The following is a 17,147-nucleotide window of genomic DNA, read 5'->3' as shown; positions in this document are numbered from 1 at the left end:
AATTTCACCTAGGGAAGAAAAATAGCCAATACTTTGTTGATGCCAGGCAGATGAATGCAGGGTTTGGCATCAGGAGATGTAGCCTGTGAGTGGGGGGCACAGGTCCTGGGATGTGGACGGGCAGTGTGGCCAGGGATGCCGCCTCCTGCCCACAGTGGACCTTTCCTGGAAGCGTGGGAGCCGGAGGTGGTTTCGTCAGAGGGGGGAGGATGAGGCCCAGGGTTCTGTCGGCACATGTTGGTGATTCATAATTGTTTATTTTCCTGAGAGCCACATTAAGGCAATTTAAAAAGTAAATCTATTTGTTGCTTCCTCAGACAGAAGTGGGTTCACTGAACATTTTGGGCAGCTTTTATAAATTTGTGGAAAACAAACTTTTAGCAGTACCCATGGAACCAGACCTAGCTTAACTGTTTCTCAGTAGTCCTGTGAAAAGCACAGGTGCCCTCTCCATTGCTCCTGAACACATGGCCTTATCTTGTTCATATCACCTACAAAAGAAGCGACATTGCTATTTTACCTATTTCTTTTTAAAATCATAGTCCATTTCCCTCATCAGACCTTCAATTCCTTTAGTGCAAAGACCTTATCAGCCATGTTCACTGCAGCCTTCTCAGTGCCCAGAGCAGTTTTGTACATAAACAAATGAATGAGTAAATATAGCCATTTAGAAAAAAGATATTTAAAAATCCTTTTCTGATTGAAAAGTGGGCACTCAGAGATACCCTGACATGCTGGAGACCCTGCACGCGCCATTTCTTCTCTTCCCTGGTCTGAGGATGGAGCCTCCCACCTGCTCCTGCCCAAATGTGCCCATCCTGCCCTGCCCTGCCTAGCACAGCTGTGTGCCTGTCCATCCCTGGACCAAGTCCCCACCAAGAGGACAGGAAGTGCTCCCCACATCCGCCCGGCTGCACAACCTGGTGCTTTTCTAAACTTGACTTGTGGTCACTGAGCCCAGTAGCCAGAGAGGGTTTTTTAAAAGACTCACACACATATAATTAAAATCTCAGTGTTGGGTTGTGGGCAGGGCACTTGGGCGGCTCCCACCCCTGCTTTCCGGAAACACAGATTTTTGGCTTTTGAAAGTGACAAGAGCTAAAGGGAGACTGCCTAAATATACCACCCTGGGCATTTCTGTGCAGCTGGGCAAATGTGGGATTTATTCCTGAGGGCGGCCTTTGCACAGACAGATAGGCTGCCTCTGCCAGTTTGGCCCACTCAGCCCTCACTGCTGCCTCTGCAGGATCCTACATCCCCCCCCCCCCCCGCAGCCTGCACTGCCCCTCACTGGCCAGAGGCACAGCCACATCCCCAGCCCAGGATTCCAGCTCACAGGCGGGCCCAGCCAGACCCACTGAGGCCTCACGGCAGCCGTGGGGAGGTCCCAGCCTCCTCACCTCACACACCAGAGCCCTCTGCCTGCCAAGATGCCTGCCCATCCTTCAAGGCCAGTTCACAAGTCACCTCCCCTGAGAAGCCTGCTAGGATTCTGCCACGTGTGGGTCCCTCCAGCTTCCCACACTTTGACTGGGCTTCTCCAGGAGCTTGTTGTCCTACCCTGGGATTTATTCTTTATTCTGCCTTCCTCCTACCTCCTCCCCTTATCCTCTAAAGGAAATTTACAGCTTCTTCCCTTCTGCCAGGGAATCTCCTTCCCCGCCCTTGGGATCGGATGCCCTCAGCCTTGCTCTGCTGGGCTGTGCTCTGCAGCCTCTCCGTGGACACTGAGGCAGATTCCCACTCAGCCCTCAGGTCGAGCTCAGCTGTCAGATCAGATCTCTCTCCTCCCCCACTTCCTGCCCAGGAGCTGGATGGGCCTGGAATGGCCCCTGTCCCACCGCAATGCAGCCACTTCTGTGTCTGCTCCCTTTCACCCTGGGCTCCCACAGCTGGGCCTTGGGGCTCCCAGGACCAGTACGGGACTAGTAGGGAGTGGCAAGTGGGTTTGGGGCATGGGGTCTGTTGAGCATTTGCTAGAGCTGCTCACTAAGTGACCTGGTGGAGCCTTGTCTACATCTGGGGCAGAGCCTGGAACAGGCTGTTTGTAGAAGAGAAAGCAGCCCTGACCTGGCTGCGTGGGTTCCTGCTCCAGAGCCCACGCCATTCCAGCTGCTCCTAACCACCTGTCTCTGGCTTTGTTTTCCAGTGGAGCATGACCATTCCCTGGGCCACCAGGAACCCCACTGGAAGGAGTTCCACTTCGATTTGATGCAGATTCCGGCAGGAGAGGCAGTCACGGCTGCCGAGTTCCGGATTTATAAGGTGCCCAGCACCCACCCACTCAACACGACTCTACATGTCAGCGTGTTCGAGGTGGTTCGGGAGCGCTCCAACAGGTGCCTCCCCTCAGCCCAGGCCCATCCTCCCGTGCCTTGGTCAAGGCTCAGGCAGGACATACTGCCTGACACGGGGTGCGGGGGAGTGTGTCCCAAAGGAGGAAGGGGAGCTGCCTGGGAGGACAGCCTCAGAGGTGGGAAGGATGCTGGGCCTGAGCAGCCCTGCCTTGCCTTCCTGGCTGTGGGGCTTTGGGTGGGTCCCGAGCCATTGCGCCTCAGTCTCCCACCTTCACGTGGGCACATAGTTTGGGGTGGCGTATGAGTGGCATACAGCAGAGGAGCCCATCCCAGGGCCAGGGCAGGGTGGCTGCCTCAATAAGGGTCCCCAGAGGTAGTGGGACTGGCCCTCTACCCTTGGTTAATTGTTCTTTCGTGTCCACAGGGAGTCTGACTTGTTCTTTTTGGATCTTCAGACCCTCAGAGCAGGAGACGAGGGCTGGCTGGTGCTGGACGTCACGGCAGCCAGTGATCGCTGGTTGTTGAACCGTAACAAGGACCTGGGACTCCGCCTCCATGTGGAAACCTTGGATGGTGAGACTTAGGGGCTCAATGAGGGCTCTCACCTGGGCTCCAGCAGGTGGTTCCAGCAGAGGCCCTAGTGCTGGGGAGCAGCCTCCCTGTGCCCTAGGTGCCTGTTCTATCCCAGTTTGGCCCACTGTGAGGACTTGGTGTGGGGAGCATAAGGTCCTGGATCGAAAGGACTCCAGACAAGGCCACCATCCCCCTGTCCTCCTACAGAAGCTGTGAGCTGCCAAGGGGGAGTGGCAGCCTCCTCCCAAGGAATGGGGCAGCCTTGGCACTGGGCAGGTCTGGCGGGAAGGGGTGGGGCAACCAGACCATTGGCTCTGAGTGGGAGGGCCCGGGTTGGAGTCCTGCCAGCCGGCTCTCTGATGTCCTGACCTGGTGACTTCGGCATGTTACTGACCTCCCCACACCTCAGTTTTCTCATCTGCAGATGAGGTTTGCTCACTGGCACACAGGTGTTGGGGAAAGCTCCCTTTGTACCAGGCTGTGAGGGCAGAAGGGCCAAGGTGGCACAAGACTGGCTGCCTGAGGTCCAGCAGGGGGCCACATGGAGGAGTAGGTTGGGGCTGGGAGGAGGCTGGGAGGGGTCGGCAGAGGTCACTGAGTTAGGGGAACCAGGACAAGGTGTTTGGAGGTTTGAGGGAAGTTGATCTAACAGCGGTGAGGGATGACAGGCTGTCACTTAGGTGTTTATTGTTGTTAACCCAGCAATGGTGATGGAACCCAGAGTCTCCAGTGCTAGGCAAATGCTCTACCGCTCAGCAGTGACTCTGGTGTTTGAGAGACTCCCTCTGAGTCCAGTTCCTGGGAGGAGCCCAACTCCTGTCGCCTACAGGGAGCTCCAGCAGGGAGCAGAGGTGGGGCCACCCTCACCCTCCCAAGTGCCAACGGGATGAAACACGTGCGCCACCTAGCATACAGTGACCATTCCTTGAAGGTGGCTATCGCCTTCCCCAGCAAGGCACCCGGCAACCTGGACATTAAATCCTCACCGTCTCCGAAGTCCGCAGGGCCTGGAGTGCCTGGCCAGGCTCTGGGGCAGGGAGGGCAGCGGGAACCCAAGCAGGCGCCGCCCACAGAGCGTGACCCCACGCAGGGGTCCTGCCGCAGCCCTCCCGGCTCTGTGACGCACGGTGGCGCTGCGGGGGTTGCTGGCGGCCAGGCACCCAGCCAGTGCCCGCCTGGCCGGCCTCGGGACGATGGCGGCGCTGCGGCTCCTGGCGGCGGCTCTGGGCAGCCGCGTCCCTGCCAGGTGCTCGGGGCCCGCGCGGTCCCTGGGCCGCGCGCGCCGCTTCGCCACCAGTTCCCCTGTGCGCGTCCAGTTCTACTCCGGCCCGGGGGAGGCGCTGAAGGGCGTCTCGGACGGAGCGACCGTCATGATCGGGGGCTTCGGGCTCTGCGGGATCCCTGAGAACCTGATTGCTGCGCTGCGGGACACGGGCGTGAAGAACCTGACGGTGATCAGCACCAACGCGGGCGTGGCCGACTTTGGCCTCGGCGTCCTGCTGACCACCAAGCAGGTGCGCCGCGTGGTCTGCTCCTACCTGGGCGAGAGCCCGGTGTGCGAGCAGCAGTACCTGGCCGGCGAGCTGGAGCTGGAGATGACGCCGCAGGGCACCCTAGCCGAGCGCATCCGCGCTGGCGGCGCCGGGGTGCCCGCCTTCTACACGCCCACGGGCTACGGCACGTTGGTGCAAGAGGGCGGCGCCCCCATCGCCTACTACCCAGACGGCCACTTGGCAGTGCTGAGCCAGCCCCGGGAGGTGCGGGAGTTCGGCGGGAAACACTACCTGCTGGAGCACGCCATCCGCGCCGACTTCGCCCTGGTCAAGGGCTGGAAGGCGGACCGCGCAGGCAACGTGATCTTCCGCGGGAGCGCCAGGAACTTCAACGTGCCCATGTGCAAGGCGGCCGACGTCTCGGTGGTGGAGGTGGAAGAAATCGTGGATGTGGGCACTTTCGCCCCAGAAGACATCCACGTGCCCAACATTTATGTTGATCGCGTGATAAAGGGGGCCAAATACGAGAAAAGGATCGAACGTTTAACCACACGGAATGGGCAAAGAGCGCAAGCCAAGGACGCAGGCGACATCAGGACTCGGATCATCAAGCGGGCGGCTCTGGAATTTGAGGACGGCATGTATGCCAATCTGGGCATAGGGATCCCTCTCTTGGCCAGCAACTACATCAGCCCCAAGATGACAGTTCATCTGCACAGCGAGAACGGGATTCTGGGCCTGGGCCCGTTTCCCTTAAAAAAGGAGGTGGACGCGGACATCATAAATGCAGGCAAGCAGACAGTCACCGTGATTCCCGGGGGCTCTTTCTTTGCCAGCGATGACTCCTTTGCTATGATTCGTGGGGGACACATCCAACTGACCATGCTGGGAGCCATGCAGGTTTCCAAATACGGAGACCTGGCCAACTGGATGATACCCGGAAAGAAGGTCAAAGGGATGGGCGGAGCCATGGATCTGGTGTCCAGTACCAAAACCAAGGTGGTGGTCACTATGGAGCACTGCACGAAGGCAAATACTCCCAAAATCTTGGATAAGTGCACCATGCCGCTGACTGGGAAACGTTGCGTGGACCGAATCATCACCGAGAAGGCAGTGTTCAACGTGCACCCGAACAGAGGGCTGACACTGGTGGAGCTCTGGCAGGACTCCACGGTAGAGGAGGTCAAAGCCAGCACAGGCTGTGCCTTTGCCGTGTCCCCAGACCTTAAACCCATGCAGCAGGTGGCAACATGAGCGAGAAGCAGCCTGGGCCACACTGTGCTTCCTGGGCCTCTCCTGGGATTTGATGGGAGGGAGTGTTAACCGCAGGGGGCGCTGTCAGGCTCCCAGCCTGGTGTTGCTGTCCTCTCAGCTTTTTACTGCTTATTTTAGCAGCTTTCTACTGCTAATTTAATTAAAAACTAAAGGAGTCACCGAGTCTACTCATGTGTCCTGTGAGTACTCCAGGGCCCCTACTACCATCACTGAGGATGTTGGTGCCTGCTCCATCATCAGTGATGTTTACAGTGAATCACTTGGGTCCCACATGGTCCCCCAGCAGGCTTCTGGCCCACTGTTCCCCCTCACAACTGAATCACGATGATGCAGGAGAAAAGAACCCGACTCAGAGCTCATCTAAGGTACCATTTTACTGGTGCTATGAAAGGGTGCACAGCTCAGTGTGACTGTGCGGCACAAGGGCTGCCTCGGGAAGCTCTTCCCTGCAGACCCTCTGCTCTTCTCCTGGGCCTTTTGTCCCTGGTTCAGCTTCCCTCTGTCCTGACTCTTCCTCCTGTGTGCCTCTCTGAGGGAAGACAAGGCCATCTCCATGGGACAGGAACTGGTAGTGGGAGGGATGGAGGGTGGACTGTGGTGCTGAGACTCACCTGGAAGGGCCTCTCCACACAGTCCCCGTGTGTCACCCAAGGCTGTGGCTCGTTCTAGGAGAAAATCTAGGAGTCTAACCAATGGCAGAGTCGTGGTGTCTCTGCTCAAAGTGCTGCAGCACACAGAACCCACACCAGACAGTTCTGATGCCCCAAACTGGCCTTTGAGACATCCTCCTTCCTAACCCAGCAGGGCTGTGGGACATGCATGCCACCCTTAATCTACTGTCTCTCACACTGATATGAAAAAGAGAAAGAACCCACATGAAGCAGGGGATGCAAGCTGTTGCAAGGGCTCCATCAGACTGTCACCCAAAGAAAAGGCCAGGTACTGGACTCCAGAAATAGAGGGGAAACTGGGAAGGTGCCACAGCCAGTCGGAGTGGATAGGATGTCATCTGGCACAGCAAGCTGTACCTCTTGGGCTTCTTGGGGCATCTGATCTGCACTGAGCATCAGGAGGAATCTCTAGCAGCAGTGGGAAAAAAAGCTGAGGTCCAGAGCAGGCAGGTGGGAGGGCTGCCAGGGAGGAGATGAATGGGCCCTTGCTCCTCAGATGACCGTGTCTGAGGAGGTGACCTAAAGGACTAGGGAGTTACCACATCTGGAATTCCCTTGAGACTTCAACCAGGCCTCTGGACTGCCCCTCAGTGTGACTCTGGAGTCACTTCCTCTTGCAGGCTGGGGTGGGGCAGAGGCTGCAGAAAGAAGCCTTGCAGAGGTGGAGGCAAAATGTGGTCCAGCACTGTTGGGGAGTGGGCGTAACCTAGGCAGAGAGCCTGGTCCCTGAGCTTCTACCTGTCTTCCTGGGGTGGTGGTTGCCCATAGCTGAACCCCACCACCACCACCACCAGCGGGCCTGATAGATCTTCCCTGCAGCCAGCAGAAGCCGGGACCCTGCCCAGGGATGTGCTGGCAAAGAGCAGAGCTGTGGCAACAGGGAGCTCTGAGCTCAAGAAGGGGCTGCTTCTCCAGTTCTGACAGAAGACAGTGCCAGTCCCCTAGCCGCCCTGCCTCTGCCGCAGACAGGCCACTGCCACCTACTGGAGAAGCACTGAATAGCATGGCTCTGCTTGCTCTGCTCTCTCTGGGCCTTAGTTTCCACTTCTGTAAAATGAGAACCTGGGATGAGCTGTATCCAGGGGGCATCAGTCTTGCTTACCTGATGTACCAGAGGTACCCAGACTCACTCAGTCCGCTCTGAGGATCTCTGCAGGGCTCTTCTCTGTAATGGATCTAATATGTCATTTGTGCTGCACTCAGGGAACCTCAGGAGGCTCTCAAAACAGCTGCACAGAAGCAAAGCCAACCCAGAAGTGGTCCAGAATACTGAACACACCCTGCCCACAGGGGCCAGGGCTCCAGGGGCCCAGAGGGAGCCGTGGCCTGCACACAGGGCTGCAGGCTGCCCTGAGTCTAGGCCATCTGTGTGTCAGCAGTCTGTGGGGTCTGCTCCAGTGCCTGGCATTGTGCACATGGCGTCCTTGCTCTCACCCATTTCGTCCCCTGCCTGAGGCGACCTCCCTCACCTTAACCTCTGAGCCTGCAGCTCTGCTTCCTTACAGCACTGCTGCTTCTCAGTGGCTGCAGCTGCCATGTCCCACAACCTCTGCATGGCTTCTCTGGGCTTCCTCCAAGTGCCAGCCAGGCAGCTCACAGCCCCTGTCCCTGCAGCTCTGCCCACATCCCTGAGGCAGCCTCAGGGCCCAGCGTCTTTCTTTGTGGCAGGTGATGTCACAGGTCAAAGGTTGCTTCTGGTGATAAGTTGTTCTATTGAGTGGGCCATGGACTCCTGGTCTGAGATCCCACTGATGAGGGGTGACTTTCTAGTGCACTGTGAGTGGCGCTGGCAGTGTCCTGACCCTGGTAGTCTGCAGCTGGGGTGGATGGACCTGTGTATACACCATGCCTGTAAATGTACACATGTCTGTGTGCTTATGTGCATGCAAACATAGGCAAGTCCTTGTGTTGGTGCTCACAGTGGGAGATGCATGTACTCTTATGTCAGTGAGTGTGGCTTAAAGATACAAGAGTGAACAGCAGTGTGTAACTGAGGGTGAGCATTTCCACACAGGTTCAGTGAGAAGAAGGGTGTGTTTTCATCCTCATAAGCAAGGCAAGGAAACCTGACTCTAACGAGAAGCTCCTATCTGTGTGGAAGGGAAGGCAGATCTGCTCAAAGGCATTTTATGCATTTAAACCATTTATTGTGGCAATGTATTTTAATAGCTGCAGAAAGGGTTATATAGAAAGTTGAAAAAGTACAAACTTCTTTGCTATACTGGAAACTGTGTAAAATGTAAGTCAGCACATGATAATAGAAAATTAGAAGAGTATGGGAGTTGGAGAGAGACTTTATGTATCATACAGTTTTTTTTTTCAGAAGTTCTTTTACTGTGGTTTTTATAGTGCTTTTACAATAAAAGATAAATAAAAATGAAAAAACAGGCTATGCACCAGCCACATCAGCATAGGAGGACAGTCTGGGGGCGCAGGTGTCCCTCTCCAGCAGGTCACCCCAAGGAAGGGCCATCCCTGGACCCCAGTGGGGGATCTCTGGTATGTGGAGAAGTGGCTGGTTGGGGTGGGTGGAATGTCACCTGGCACTATGAGCTATACTTTTGGGGCTTCTGGGGGCACCGGATCTGCCCTTGGTATCAGAAATCTCCAGCAGCAGTGGGAAGAGGCCGAGGTCCAGAGCAGGCAGGAGGGCAGCCAGGAGATCCTAGTGTTACAGGCTGGTGACCGCCTCAGGTCTCTGCACCCTTCTTCCTTCTAACCATCACCTTGGCCTAGTGGACATGGACTAGGGTGTCCCAAAGGGGCTGATGTGGGTGAGCCGGGCTCTGGACTTTGTCCTGATGTCTGTTCTGCTGGCACTGCTGCCTCCTGTTGGGGGCAGTGACTGCCCTGCTCTGGGGCCACGCTGGCAGAGGTGGGCTGAGTGCTCAGTGCCTTGGGCTAGTGCTGCTGTTAATCCCACATTCCTCCTCAGAAACACAGCAGAGAACAGGCCGTGGGCCTTGTGTCCCGAGGAGGGACCCTGGTTCTGAAAGTCACCAGCAGCGGACCCTGGTCATCAGTGAGTGGGCCTGAGGGTCTTCTGCAAAGTAGGAAATATGGGGCTGCTGTGGAGACTAAAGAAGGAATTAGTGGGGAAACTGAAGCCAGCTCCGTGCTTCACACCTGCCCAGGTCATAGTTATCCCTGACTGTGACACCCGCGCACCCAGCACCCCCTTCCCAGACCTGCCCTTCAGAGACCTGGGCTGCAGCTACCACTGCTGGCTTAGATGAGGAAAATGAGGCTCAGGGTGCCTGCAGGTCCTCAGCCTCCAGCTTCACTGAGAAGCAGAGGTCCCTGCTGTGTGTCTGCATCAGGGCCACCCCCATGAGTGCACCTCTGTCCTGTCTCTCTCTCAGGGCACAGCGTGGACCCGGGTCTGGCCGGTCTGCTGGGGCAACGGGCACCACGCTCCAGACAACCTTTCATGGTCACCTTCTTCAGGGCCAGCCCGAGTCCCATCCGTGCCCCTCGTGCAGTGCGGCCCCTGAAGAGGAGGCAACCAAAGAAAACCAACGAGCTGCCACACCCCAACAGACTCCCGGGGATCTTTGGTGAGGGCTGGGCAGGCCCTTGGTGGTCTTGCTGAGAGTCACTTGACCCTGTGTGCCAGAGTGGCAGGGAGGGCGGGCCGCAGTCCCAGGCATCTCCAGGACCAAGCAGGAGAGGCGTGGGGTGGCTGAGGGTGTTGTGGGGCTGCCTGTTGGAGGTGCTAGAGCCTCCCAGGCTGAATACAAGGCAGCTGCGGCTGGGCACAGGGCTGCAATTTATGAAAACCAAGGGTTTCGTTTTCTGTTGCTCATTTTTGACTGAGTCTGTGAGGGTACCCCGCACAGCCTGGGATCCCCCTTAGTAACTGCACAGAGCCCAGAAAAGACCTGTGCTGTCTGTCCCTGCAGATGACATCCATGGCTCCCATGGCCAACAGGTTTGCCGGCGGCATGAGCTCTACGTCAGCTTCCGGGACCTGGGCTGGCTGGTGAGTGTGACTCTCCTGACTGCCGTCCACTTGTGCGTCTCCAGGGAGGAGGGACGAGCACATTCCCTTCTTCTGGGGCCTCCAAGGTTTCTAAAGTGTGGCTGTGTCACTTTCATGGTATGATTGTGGCTTTTTATATACAAAAGAGCCACAAGCATGGGACTACTGAGTCCTCAGCTAACTAAACCCTCAGCCCTGCAAAAGGGAAAATGAGCTGGGTGGGCAGCGCCTCCAGGCATGTGCTGAGACTGCAGCTCCAGGATGGGTGGGCAGGTGAGACAGGCTGGGGTGCAGTGGGGACAGAGCTGGGGCCAGCCCTCTGTGTAAGGGTCATTGGATGGATGAGGCCTCTGGGGTTGGACACTGCCCAGGAGGGCTGAGAGTGGAATTGGGGGCCCGAGAGTGGAATTGGGGGCCCGAGAGTGGAATTGGGGGCCCAGAGGCTGAGGGAGCAGGTGGGGCTGCCTTGAGTCATCCTGAGACAGGTGCTGGGCTGGGGGCTCTGGGAACACACAGATGGGACTTACCTTCTCCATTTCCCCAGGACTGGGTCATCGCCCCCCAAGGCTACTCAGCCTACTACTGTGAGGGAGAGTGTGCCTTTCCGCTGGACTCCTGCATGAACGCCACCAACCACGCCATCCTGCAGTCCCTGGTCAGTACTGCAGCCATCCTGCCCAGCTTGCTAGTGGGGGCCCTGCAAATAGGGGGCTGGTCAGCCGAGAAGGAAGTGACAGCAGCTACACAGAGGGGCTAAATCTGCAGGGACTCAGTCAAGCAGATTGGACTCCACATGGTGGGGTCGGGTGGGCAGGTGGATCTGTGCATCCGGAGCTGAAAGTGAGACTCAGGAGTCCTGAGAGATGCAGCTCATGGATGGTCTTTAAGTCCCGAGAGCAGATGAGACCTCAGGGAGAGCCAGCAACCCCAAGAGCCTGGACAGGAAAAAAAGCCATGGGGGTGGTGGGGCTGGAGGGGGCCACAGCACAGAAGGGGAGGGAGCCTTGAGGTCCAAGGGCCGAGATGAGAAAGTGGGTCCCTGCAGGCTGACCTCTCACTGTTGCTGCCCACACGGTACCCGTGGGTCTTCCTACCACAGGGACCTAACCATGTCCTTCTCAGCCAGGAAACTGTGTCCTTCCTGTCATTCCCAGATGAGGTCAGCTGCCCCATCCAGTATCCCCCTGCCACAAGTGTTTTGATTTATTTTGTTTTTGACACACAGTCTCGCCACGTAATCCAGGCTGGCCTTGAGTTCACTGTGTAGCCCAGGCCAGGCTCAAGCTCATAGCAATCCTCCTGTCTCAGCCTTCTAAGTACTGAGATTACAGGCGTGTGTCACCACACCAGGCCCAGGTGTCCTTCTTGAATTCTGGTTGTTACCAGGGCTCCTGCTGCAGCTGCTGAGGACCTGCATTTGTCACTGGGTTGCTGCATGTATTCATAAAATGCTGCTGTTCAGGGCCTGGGAGTCTTGGGCTCCCCTCCTGGCTCATGTCTAGATATGTATGTTGGTAATGAGGTCAGTGTGATTCTACTTTTGGCAGAGAAAACTGTGGCCCACAGGCATGGGATGAACTCCACAACTTCCGGTTTCATTTCCCACTTGGTGTGTTACTCAGAAATGAATGGAATGGGGCCTAGGGGTGCAGCTCAGTGGTAGGGCCCTAACCTAGCATGGAAGGTTTCAATCCCCAGCTCTGCAAAAATAAAAACAAACACACAAAAAACCTCCCTGGAACAAACAAGCCAATGGTGGATGGATGGGACCATGCACAGCAGGAGTGGGGCTACGATGCCAGGTGGGTCACAGCCCCTTCCTTGGCGCGTCCCTGTGTGACGCTCAGGGCTGTAGAGGAGGCAGGAAGGCAGCACCCAGGGTGCCAACTTCTCTCTCCAGTGCCCCACTCAGGGGAAGCTCCTGTCCGGGCTGTGGCTACCTAGGGCCCATTGGTCCTCATAGGCACTGGAGCCTCCTAGTTCCAGCTGGGGAGCAGCAGTCCCTGGGCCCTCCAGAGGCCTGTGTGCCCCATGGCTCAGCAAGGCTACAGCCCACACCAAGCCCATCCATGAAGACCTCCTCACAGAGCAGCTTAGAACTGGGGGCACGAGAGGCAGCGTCCTCCAGACAGTTCCATCTGCGTCCTGGTTGGAGCCTCCTGGGAGCCCTGGGAGGGCCTGGGCCTCTCAACTGGCCAATATACACACAACAGAAGTGGATTCCTTCTCCCCTCTGCCCCACTGCCCAGTAGGTTGCAGTGCACCTCTCAGGGTCCTTTGTGAGGCCCCTTCAGCCCATATAAACTGCAGTTTCTCCCCGTCTCAGGGGTGTGTGCGTTAGGCTGAAAATAGCTCATAAAATCAAAGTCCTTCTGGTAGGAAAGCTGATTCAGAAAAGGGTAGCAGGATTCAGTGCCTGGTTCAAGTCCTGCCTCGCTGTCAGATAGCTGTGGGCCTCAGACCTTAGTGCCTCCGTTTGCTACCTGCAAGGATAATCGTTGTCTTGGGAGTTGTTAGGTGCAGGGAAACACATCAAGGGGGCTCTGGAGCCCTAGGTCTTATCTACTGGCCCTGTGTATGTTCCTGGCTTGCAGTCTGGAGGGGAGACAACCTGTCCACAGCTCAGGTTAGGACCCTGGGGATGTGGTTGTGGTGCAGAGAAGAGTGGGAAGCGGAGGCCTCAGAGAAGCTGGTGCTGCAGAGGGCGCCCAGGTGCAGTGGTTCTGGGGACCCCCAGGATTGTGCACATCGGGGTAGTGGATGTGGCAAGGCGTGGCTGAGGGGCCTGGAGAGCTAAGCGGAACGTGTCTGGGCCTGAGCAGTGCCCAAGAGTGGTGGGCAGGACAGGTGTGCACAGAATACCCTGGCTACAGGTATAGAATGACCTTGGGAGAGGCAAGGGGACTGAGACCTGCAAGATGGGTGGAGGATGACAAATACAGGACCTGGAGGGGCTGGGTGGGGCCTGGATGGGTGGGGCCTGGAGCTCCAGGCTCATGTCTCTGCCTGATCGCTCTCTCTGGCCAGGTGCATCTGATGAAGCCTGATGCAGTCCCCAAGGCGTGCTGTGCACCCACCAAACTGAGTGCCACCTCTGTGCTCTACTATGACAGCAGCAACAACGTCATCCTGCGGAAGCACCGCAACATGGTGGTCAAGGCCTGTGGCTGCCACTGAGGACTGCCCTCCTGTTCCGCTGCAGCTGTCTCTCCCTGACCAGGACCCTCTGCACAGGCAAGAAACCCTTAAACCCAACCACACATAAGGCAGGGTTGGCATGCAGGGCCTTCAGACCTGTGTCCCTGCCTCGTCATCCTCCTCAGAGATAATGCTTGGGCCTCTCCAGGGCCTGTGCTCAACTCTCCTGCCATGGAATGGTCAGATGGCCTTATCTCCAACCATGGTGGTCTGAGTCCTGGGGCAGCAGTTCATCCCGTCACCTCTAGGCTGTGGGCAGATGTGTGAGAGGTACCTGGAGCTCTAGATTGGCCATCTTGGGCTCTTTCATGTCCAGTATAGAGTTAGAAATGTGTGAGAAGCGTCTGGTCCAGTCATTCTTTACCTGCTTGCCTCTCCCACATGCAACACTGGCCGTTTCTAGAGAATGATGAAAAGCATGGACTTTACCTCAGTGCCTATTTATATATCTGAATTACCAAACCTCTGACCACAGGCATGTGGGTCAGCTCAAGAAAAAGATGCTTTGTGCCTGCCTCTGCTGCCTATAGAAAATGTACATGGATGGACATTTTGCTTTCGAGAAACAGAAAAATCATGGAGGCTTCCAGAGAACTCATCTGTTTGCTGCCATGTTCACCTGTTAGTTGAAGCTTGTGGGGAAGTGGGGAAGTTTCTTTTACACATAAGGTGATTGCACCGAGTGGCCCATGATGCCAATGGCCAGCACAGATGCCATCTCCCCTTTTCTTCTGCATGGCAAACATCAATAATCAATCCTGATTTTTTTTTTTTCTGAGTCTGAATTTCCAAATGATCCCACAACTCCAGGCAGGACTTCGGGACTCCAAAGTTGGCATGTGAAGCAAGAACTGTTTGCCATTTTCTGCAATGCATAAATGCAACCTGTATTTCTAGAGATGTATCTGCAATGCCAGGGAGCCTGTGAGCAGGTCTGGGTCCAGCCAGCAGCTTGGCAGCACTGCTTGTGTTGTCAGAAATGAGCTGATTACCAAAGTCTGCATCACCCTGGGTGTCCAGCAGCTCTGTCCCATTTCTTGCACCTGTGAGTCAAAGAATAACGCCCCCTCCAATCCCAGGGGAGTCACAGGGACTAATTGGCTGGGTTGGGTGAGGATCTTTGTCTCAGCCTCTCTTCTGTTTCTGGAAACCACTGTTCTCCTTAGAGCAGCTGCTGGGAGTTGCAGTGTTTGGTTTCAGATGGCTCAGCCTGTAATTTACCTGCTGAACAGACGAAGTACAGCTACCTGAACTGTGTCATTAAGAACAGGTCCTGGACCCGCCCCTGTCCCACACCCAGCCTCAACAGACCCACCTGTGAGCCCTGGGATACACATCTCTGGGGTTCAGGCTCTGTTCCTTGTGGATGGGTCTTGGGAAGGGGAGGTGTGGCAGCAGGGGATAGGCTGGGGCCACGCTGCAGGACAGCAACCCCAAGAATAATCTCCCTTGGCATTACCCTCTCACAAATGGAAAGGTGGGCCCAGACAGTCTGGAAGTTTCCCTGTCAGCTGGGGATCCAGCTCTGGGCTGGATATAAGGAGATCTGACTTGATCTGGACCTTTTCCCCTAACATGCGGGAGTTGGACTTCATGGTTTCCAAAGGACCTTCAGTCAAGGAATCTGGTCACCCAGACTGCAGGACAATGGGCTGGGATATAGCCTTAGGGCCCTGCATGTGGAGCCCACCCTTGTCTCTGCCAGCTGGCAGGTAACAAAAGACCTATTTGCTATTCTAGCACTTTGCTAACAATCTTCTCAACATCAAGGATTATCTGTTAGCTCAATCAACCAACTATTCTGACAACTGACTTTTTTACTTCTAATAACTTTAGTGCCCATCCAATGATCTGGCATACCATAGGTGGCACCAGGGACCCAGAGGTTTGTACGCACGGACCAGACCTTAACCTATCAAGCCACATAGCAGGTATGGATAGCAGTTGCCATCCTCATTCAGAATAAATGAAAAAACAAGACATCATCTAATTATCTTGCCATCAGACTTCTATTAATTTTTGCACCCAGATGGTCACAAAAGGAAATCAAATAGAAAAATCCCTGAACAGCAAAAGCCCATGTGTCTGACTGTAGTTGTTTGCTGAGCCAAGAATGGCAGCTGCACTGAGCAGCCCGCCTGGCAACACCCATGGCACTGTTTCCCCTTTCGTTGCTGAGTCAGCCTCTTTACCTGGTTGTCCCACACTAAGTTAAACCAGAGTGGTCAGTTCATATCCCCTGACAGCTGATAGGAAGACACAAAATTAGAAGTGCCTGGCACTGTAATACTCACCTTGGGCCACAGCCTCAGAGGACTGGTATTCACTGCCTTCTAAGAAAGTAACGTGTTCCTCAAAAACTCCTAAGCCAAGAAAACAATCAGTGCAGCCAGTCTTTGTTTGTTTGTAGATAGGGTCTCACTATGTTGCCCAGGCTAGCTTTGAAGTTGTAGTGGTCCTCCTGCCTCAGCCTCCTGAGTACTGGGATTATGGGCATGACCACTCTGCCCAGGAAAATGTCCAGATGGCTTTGATCCAAGTTCTGCTTTTTCCCTCTGGAAAGTAGGCTATTGGTTCTTCCCTCCTGTAAGTACTATAATTAAATGTGTGCAAGCACTTGGGCCATCTGACAAATACACAGTAACTGTGGTCATTATTACAAGATTTGCTCATTTGGGACCACCTCTGTGCCTGTCCATTAAACCAAAATATGTTTCACAAGTAATGGTATACTTATTTTAAGGCTGTGTTTTTTTCTAAAACATGCAACCTGGCTTTCCTTAGCGCGCAGGACCTCACCACCTTTACAGGCCCGATGAGTGTCTGGTAGGCAGGCTGTGAAACTGTGTTTGTTTCCATATCCCAGTGTACTGTGGATCATCCACATCCACACTCACAGGGCAATGTGGATGTGGGAATTGACCACCCAGGGTCTGACCAGTGAGAGACTTTATGCAAGCACTTGGACTTTTTTTTCATTTATTAAAATACAGTTTTGGAGGAATGTGGATAATACAAAAATAAAATATAATTCAAATCACCATAGTCCTATGACTCAGGATAAATATATCTAATATTTTTATCACTTTATTTCTAGGTTTTCTTAAAATACACATATAGCTGTTTATGTGTAATTTTACCAGACTGTACTATATAAATTGCTTTGTAATCTTTTTTTACTTTATTAGTGAAAATTTCTTAAGTTTTTGAAAACATAGCTCTTTAGTTTCTCCTGACTTGAACTGTGTTGTACAATTCCATTTTCACCAAGTAGTCTGTCCTCGTTCCTCCCTCAGGGCTTTGTATTTGCAAAAATAGGCAGTGGCTGGATTAGGGCATGTATTTTGCTAATTTGTCTCCTGACATAGTATCTGCACACAGAAAGCACTTTTGAGCTATAAAATATCATTTACAAAACCTATAAAAGTAAACATATGACTGAGGCTGAGCATATTCACTAGGAACAAGACTGGCAGTGGCTTCTCACCAGAGGCGAGGGAGCGGAAAACAAGAACTTCTGTACCATCTTTGATTGTCACTGCCCCTGCAATGCCTCACAAGGCATCAGGCATAAAGATGTATCACTGCCCCCTAAGGGGCAGCTGTTGCCCACAGAGGAAACAAAAACTGTGGGAAGGAACTGTGCCCTACTCACTTG

The 17,147-nt window shown here is 54.8% G+C and overlaps 2 protein-coding genes across 3 annotated transcripts in view; both read left to right on the top strand.

The window, feature by feature from the left end:
* The window catches only part of Bmp8b (bone morphogenetic protein 8b), a 28,498-nt gene extending 11,898 nt beyond the window's left edge, over positions 1-16,600 (top strand). The window contains exons 2-7 of one of the 2 annotated variants that reach the window (XM_063236157.1): positions 2,150-2,265; positions 2,753-2,870; positions 9,672-9,866; positions 10,212-10,291; positions 10,836-10,946; positions 13,319-16,600. In XM_063236157.1, the coding sequence (XP_063092227.1) occupies positions 2,150-2,265; positions 2,753-2,870; positions 9,672-9,866; positions 10,212-10,291; positions 10,836-10,946; positions 13,319-13,468 (770 nt within the window). In that variant the 3' untranslated portion in view covers positions 13,469-16,600. Of the gene's footprint in view, positions 1-2,149; positions 2,340-2,721; positions 2,871-9,671; positions 9,867-10,211; positions 10,292-10,835; positions 10,947-13,318 lie in introns of both variants that reach the window. The other variant, XM_063236156.1, reaches the window with a different exon arrangement.
* On the top strand, positions 3,815-5,796 carry Oxct2 (3-oxoacid CoA-transferase 2). The gene has a single exon (XM_003462270.5). The coding sequence runs from the start codon at positions 4,064-4,066 to the stop codon at positions 5,615-5,617; it is 1,554 nt and encodes a 517-aa protein (XP_003462318.1). The 5' UTR covers positions 3,815-4,063; the 3' UTR covers positions 5,618-5,796.
* Positions 16,601-17,147: the final 547 nt, after the last annotated feature.

The sequence above is a fragment of the Cavia porcellus genome, unplaced genomic scaffold, assembly GCF_034190915.1.
Source record: "Cavia porcellus strain 051 isolate PalLab524CR breed Dunkin Hartley unplaced genomic scaffold, mCavPor4.1 scaffold_25, whole genome shotgun sequence".
Taxonomy (NCBI): Eukaryota; Metazoa; Chordata; class Mammalia; order Rodentia; family Caviidae; genus Cavia; species Cavia porcellus.
The sequence above is the reverse complement of the archived record's forward strand: the minus strand, read 5'-3'. Positions and strand labels throughout refer to the sequence as shown.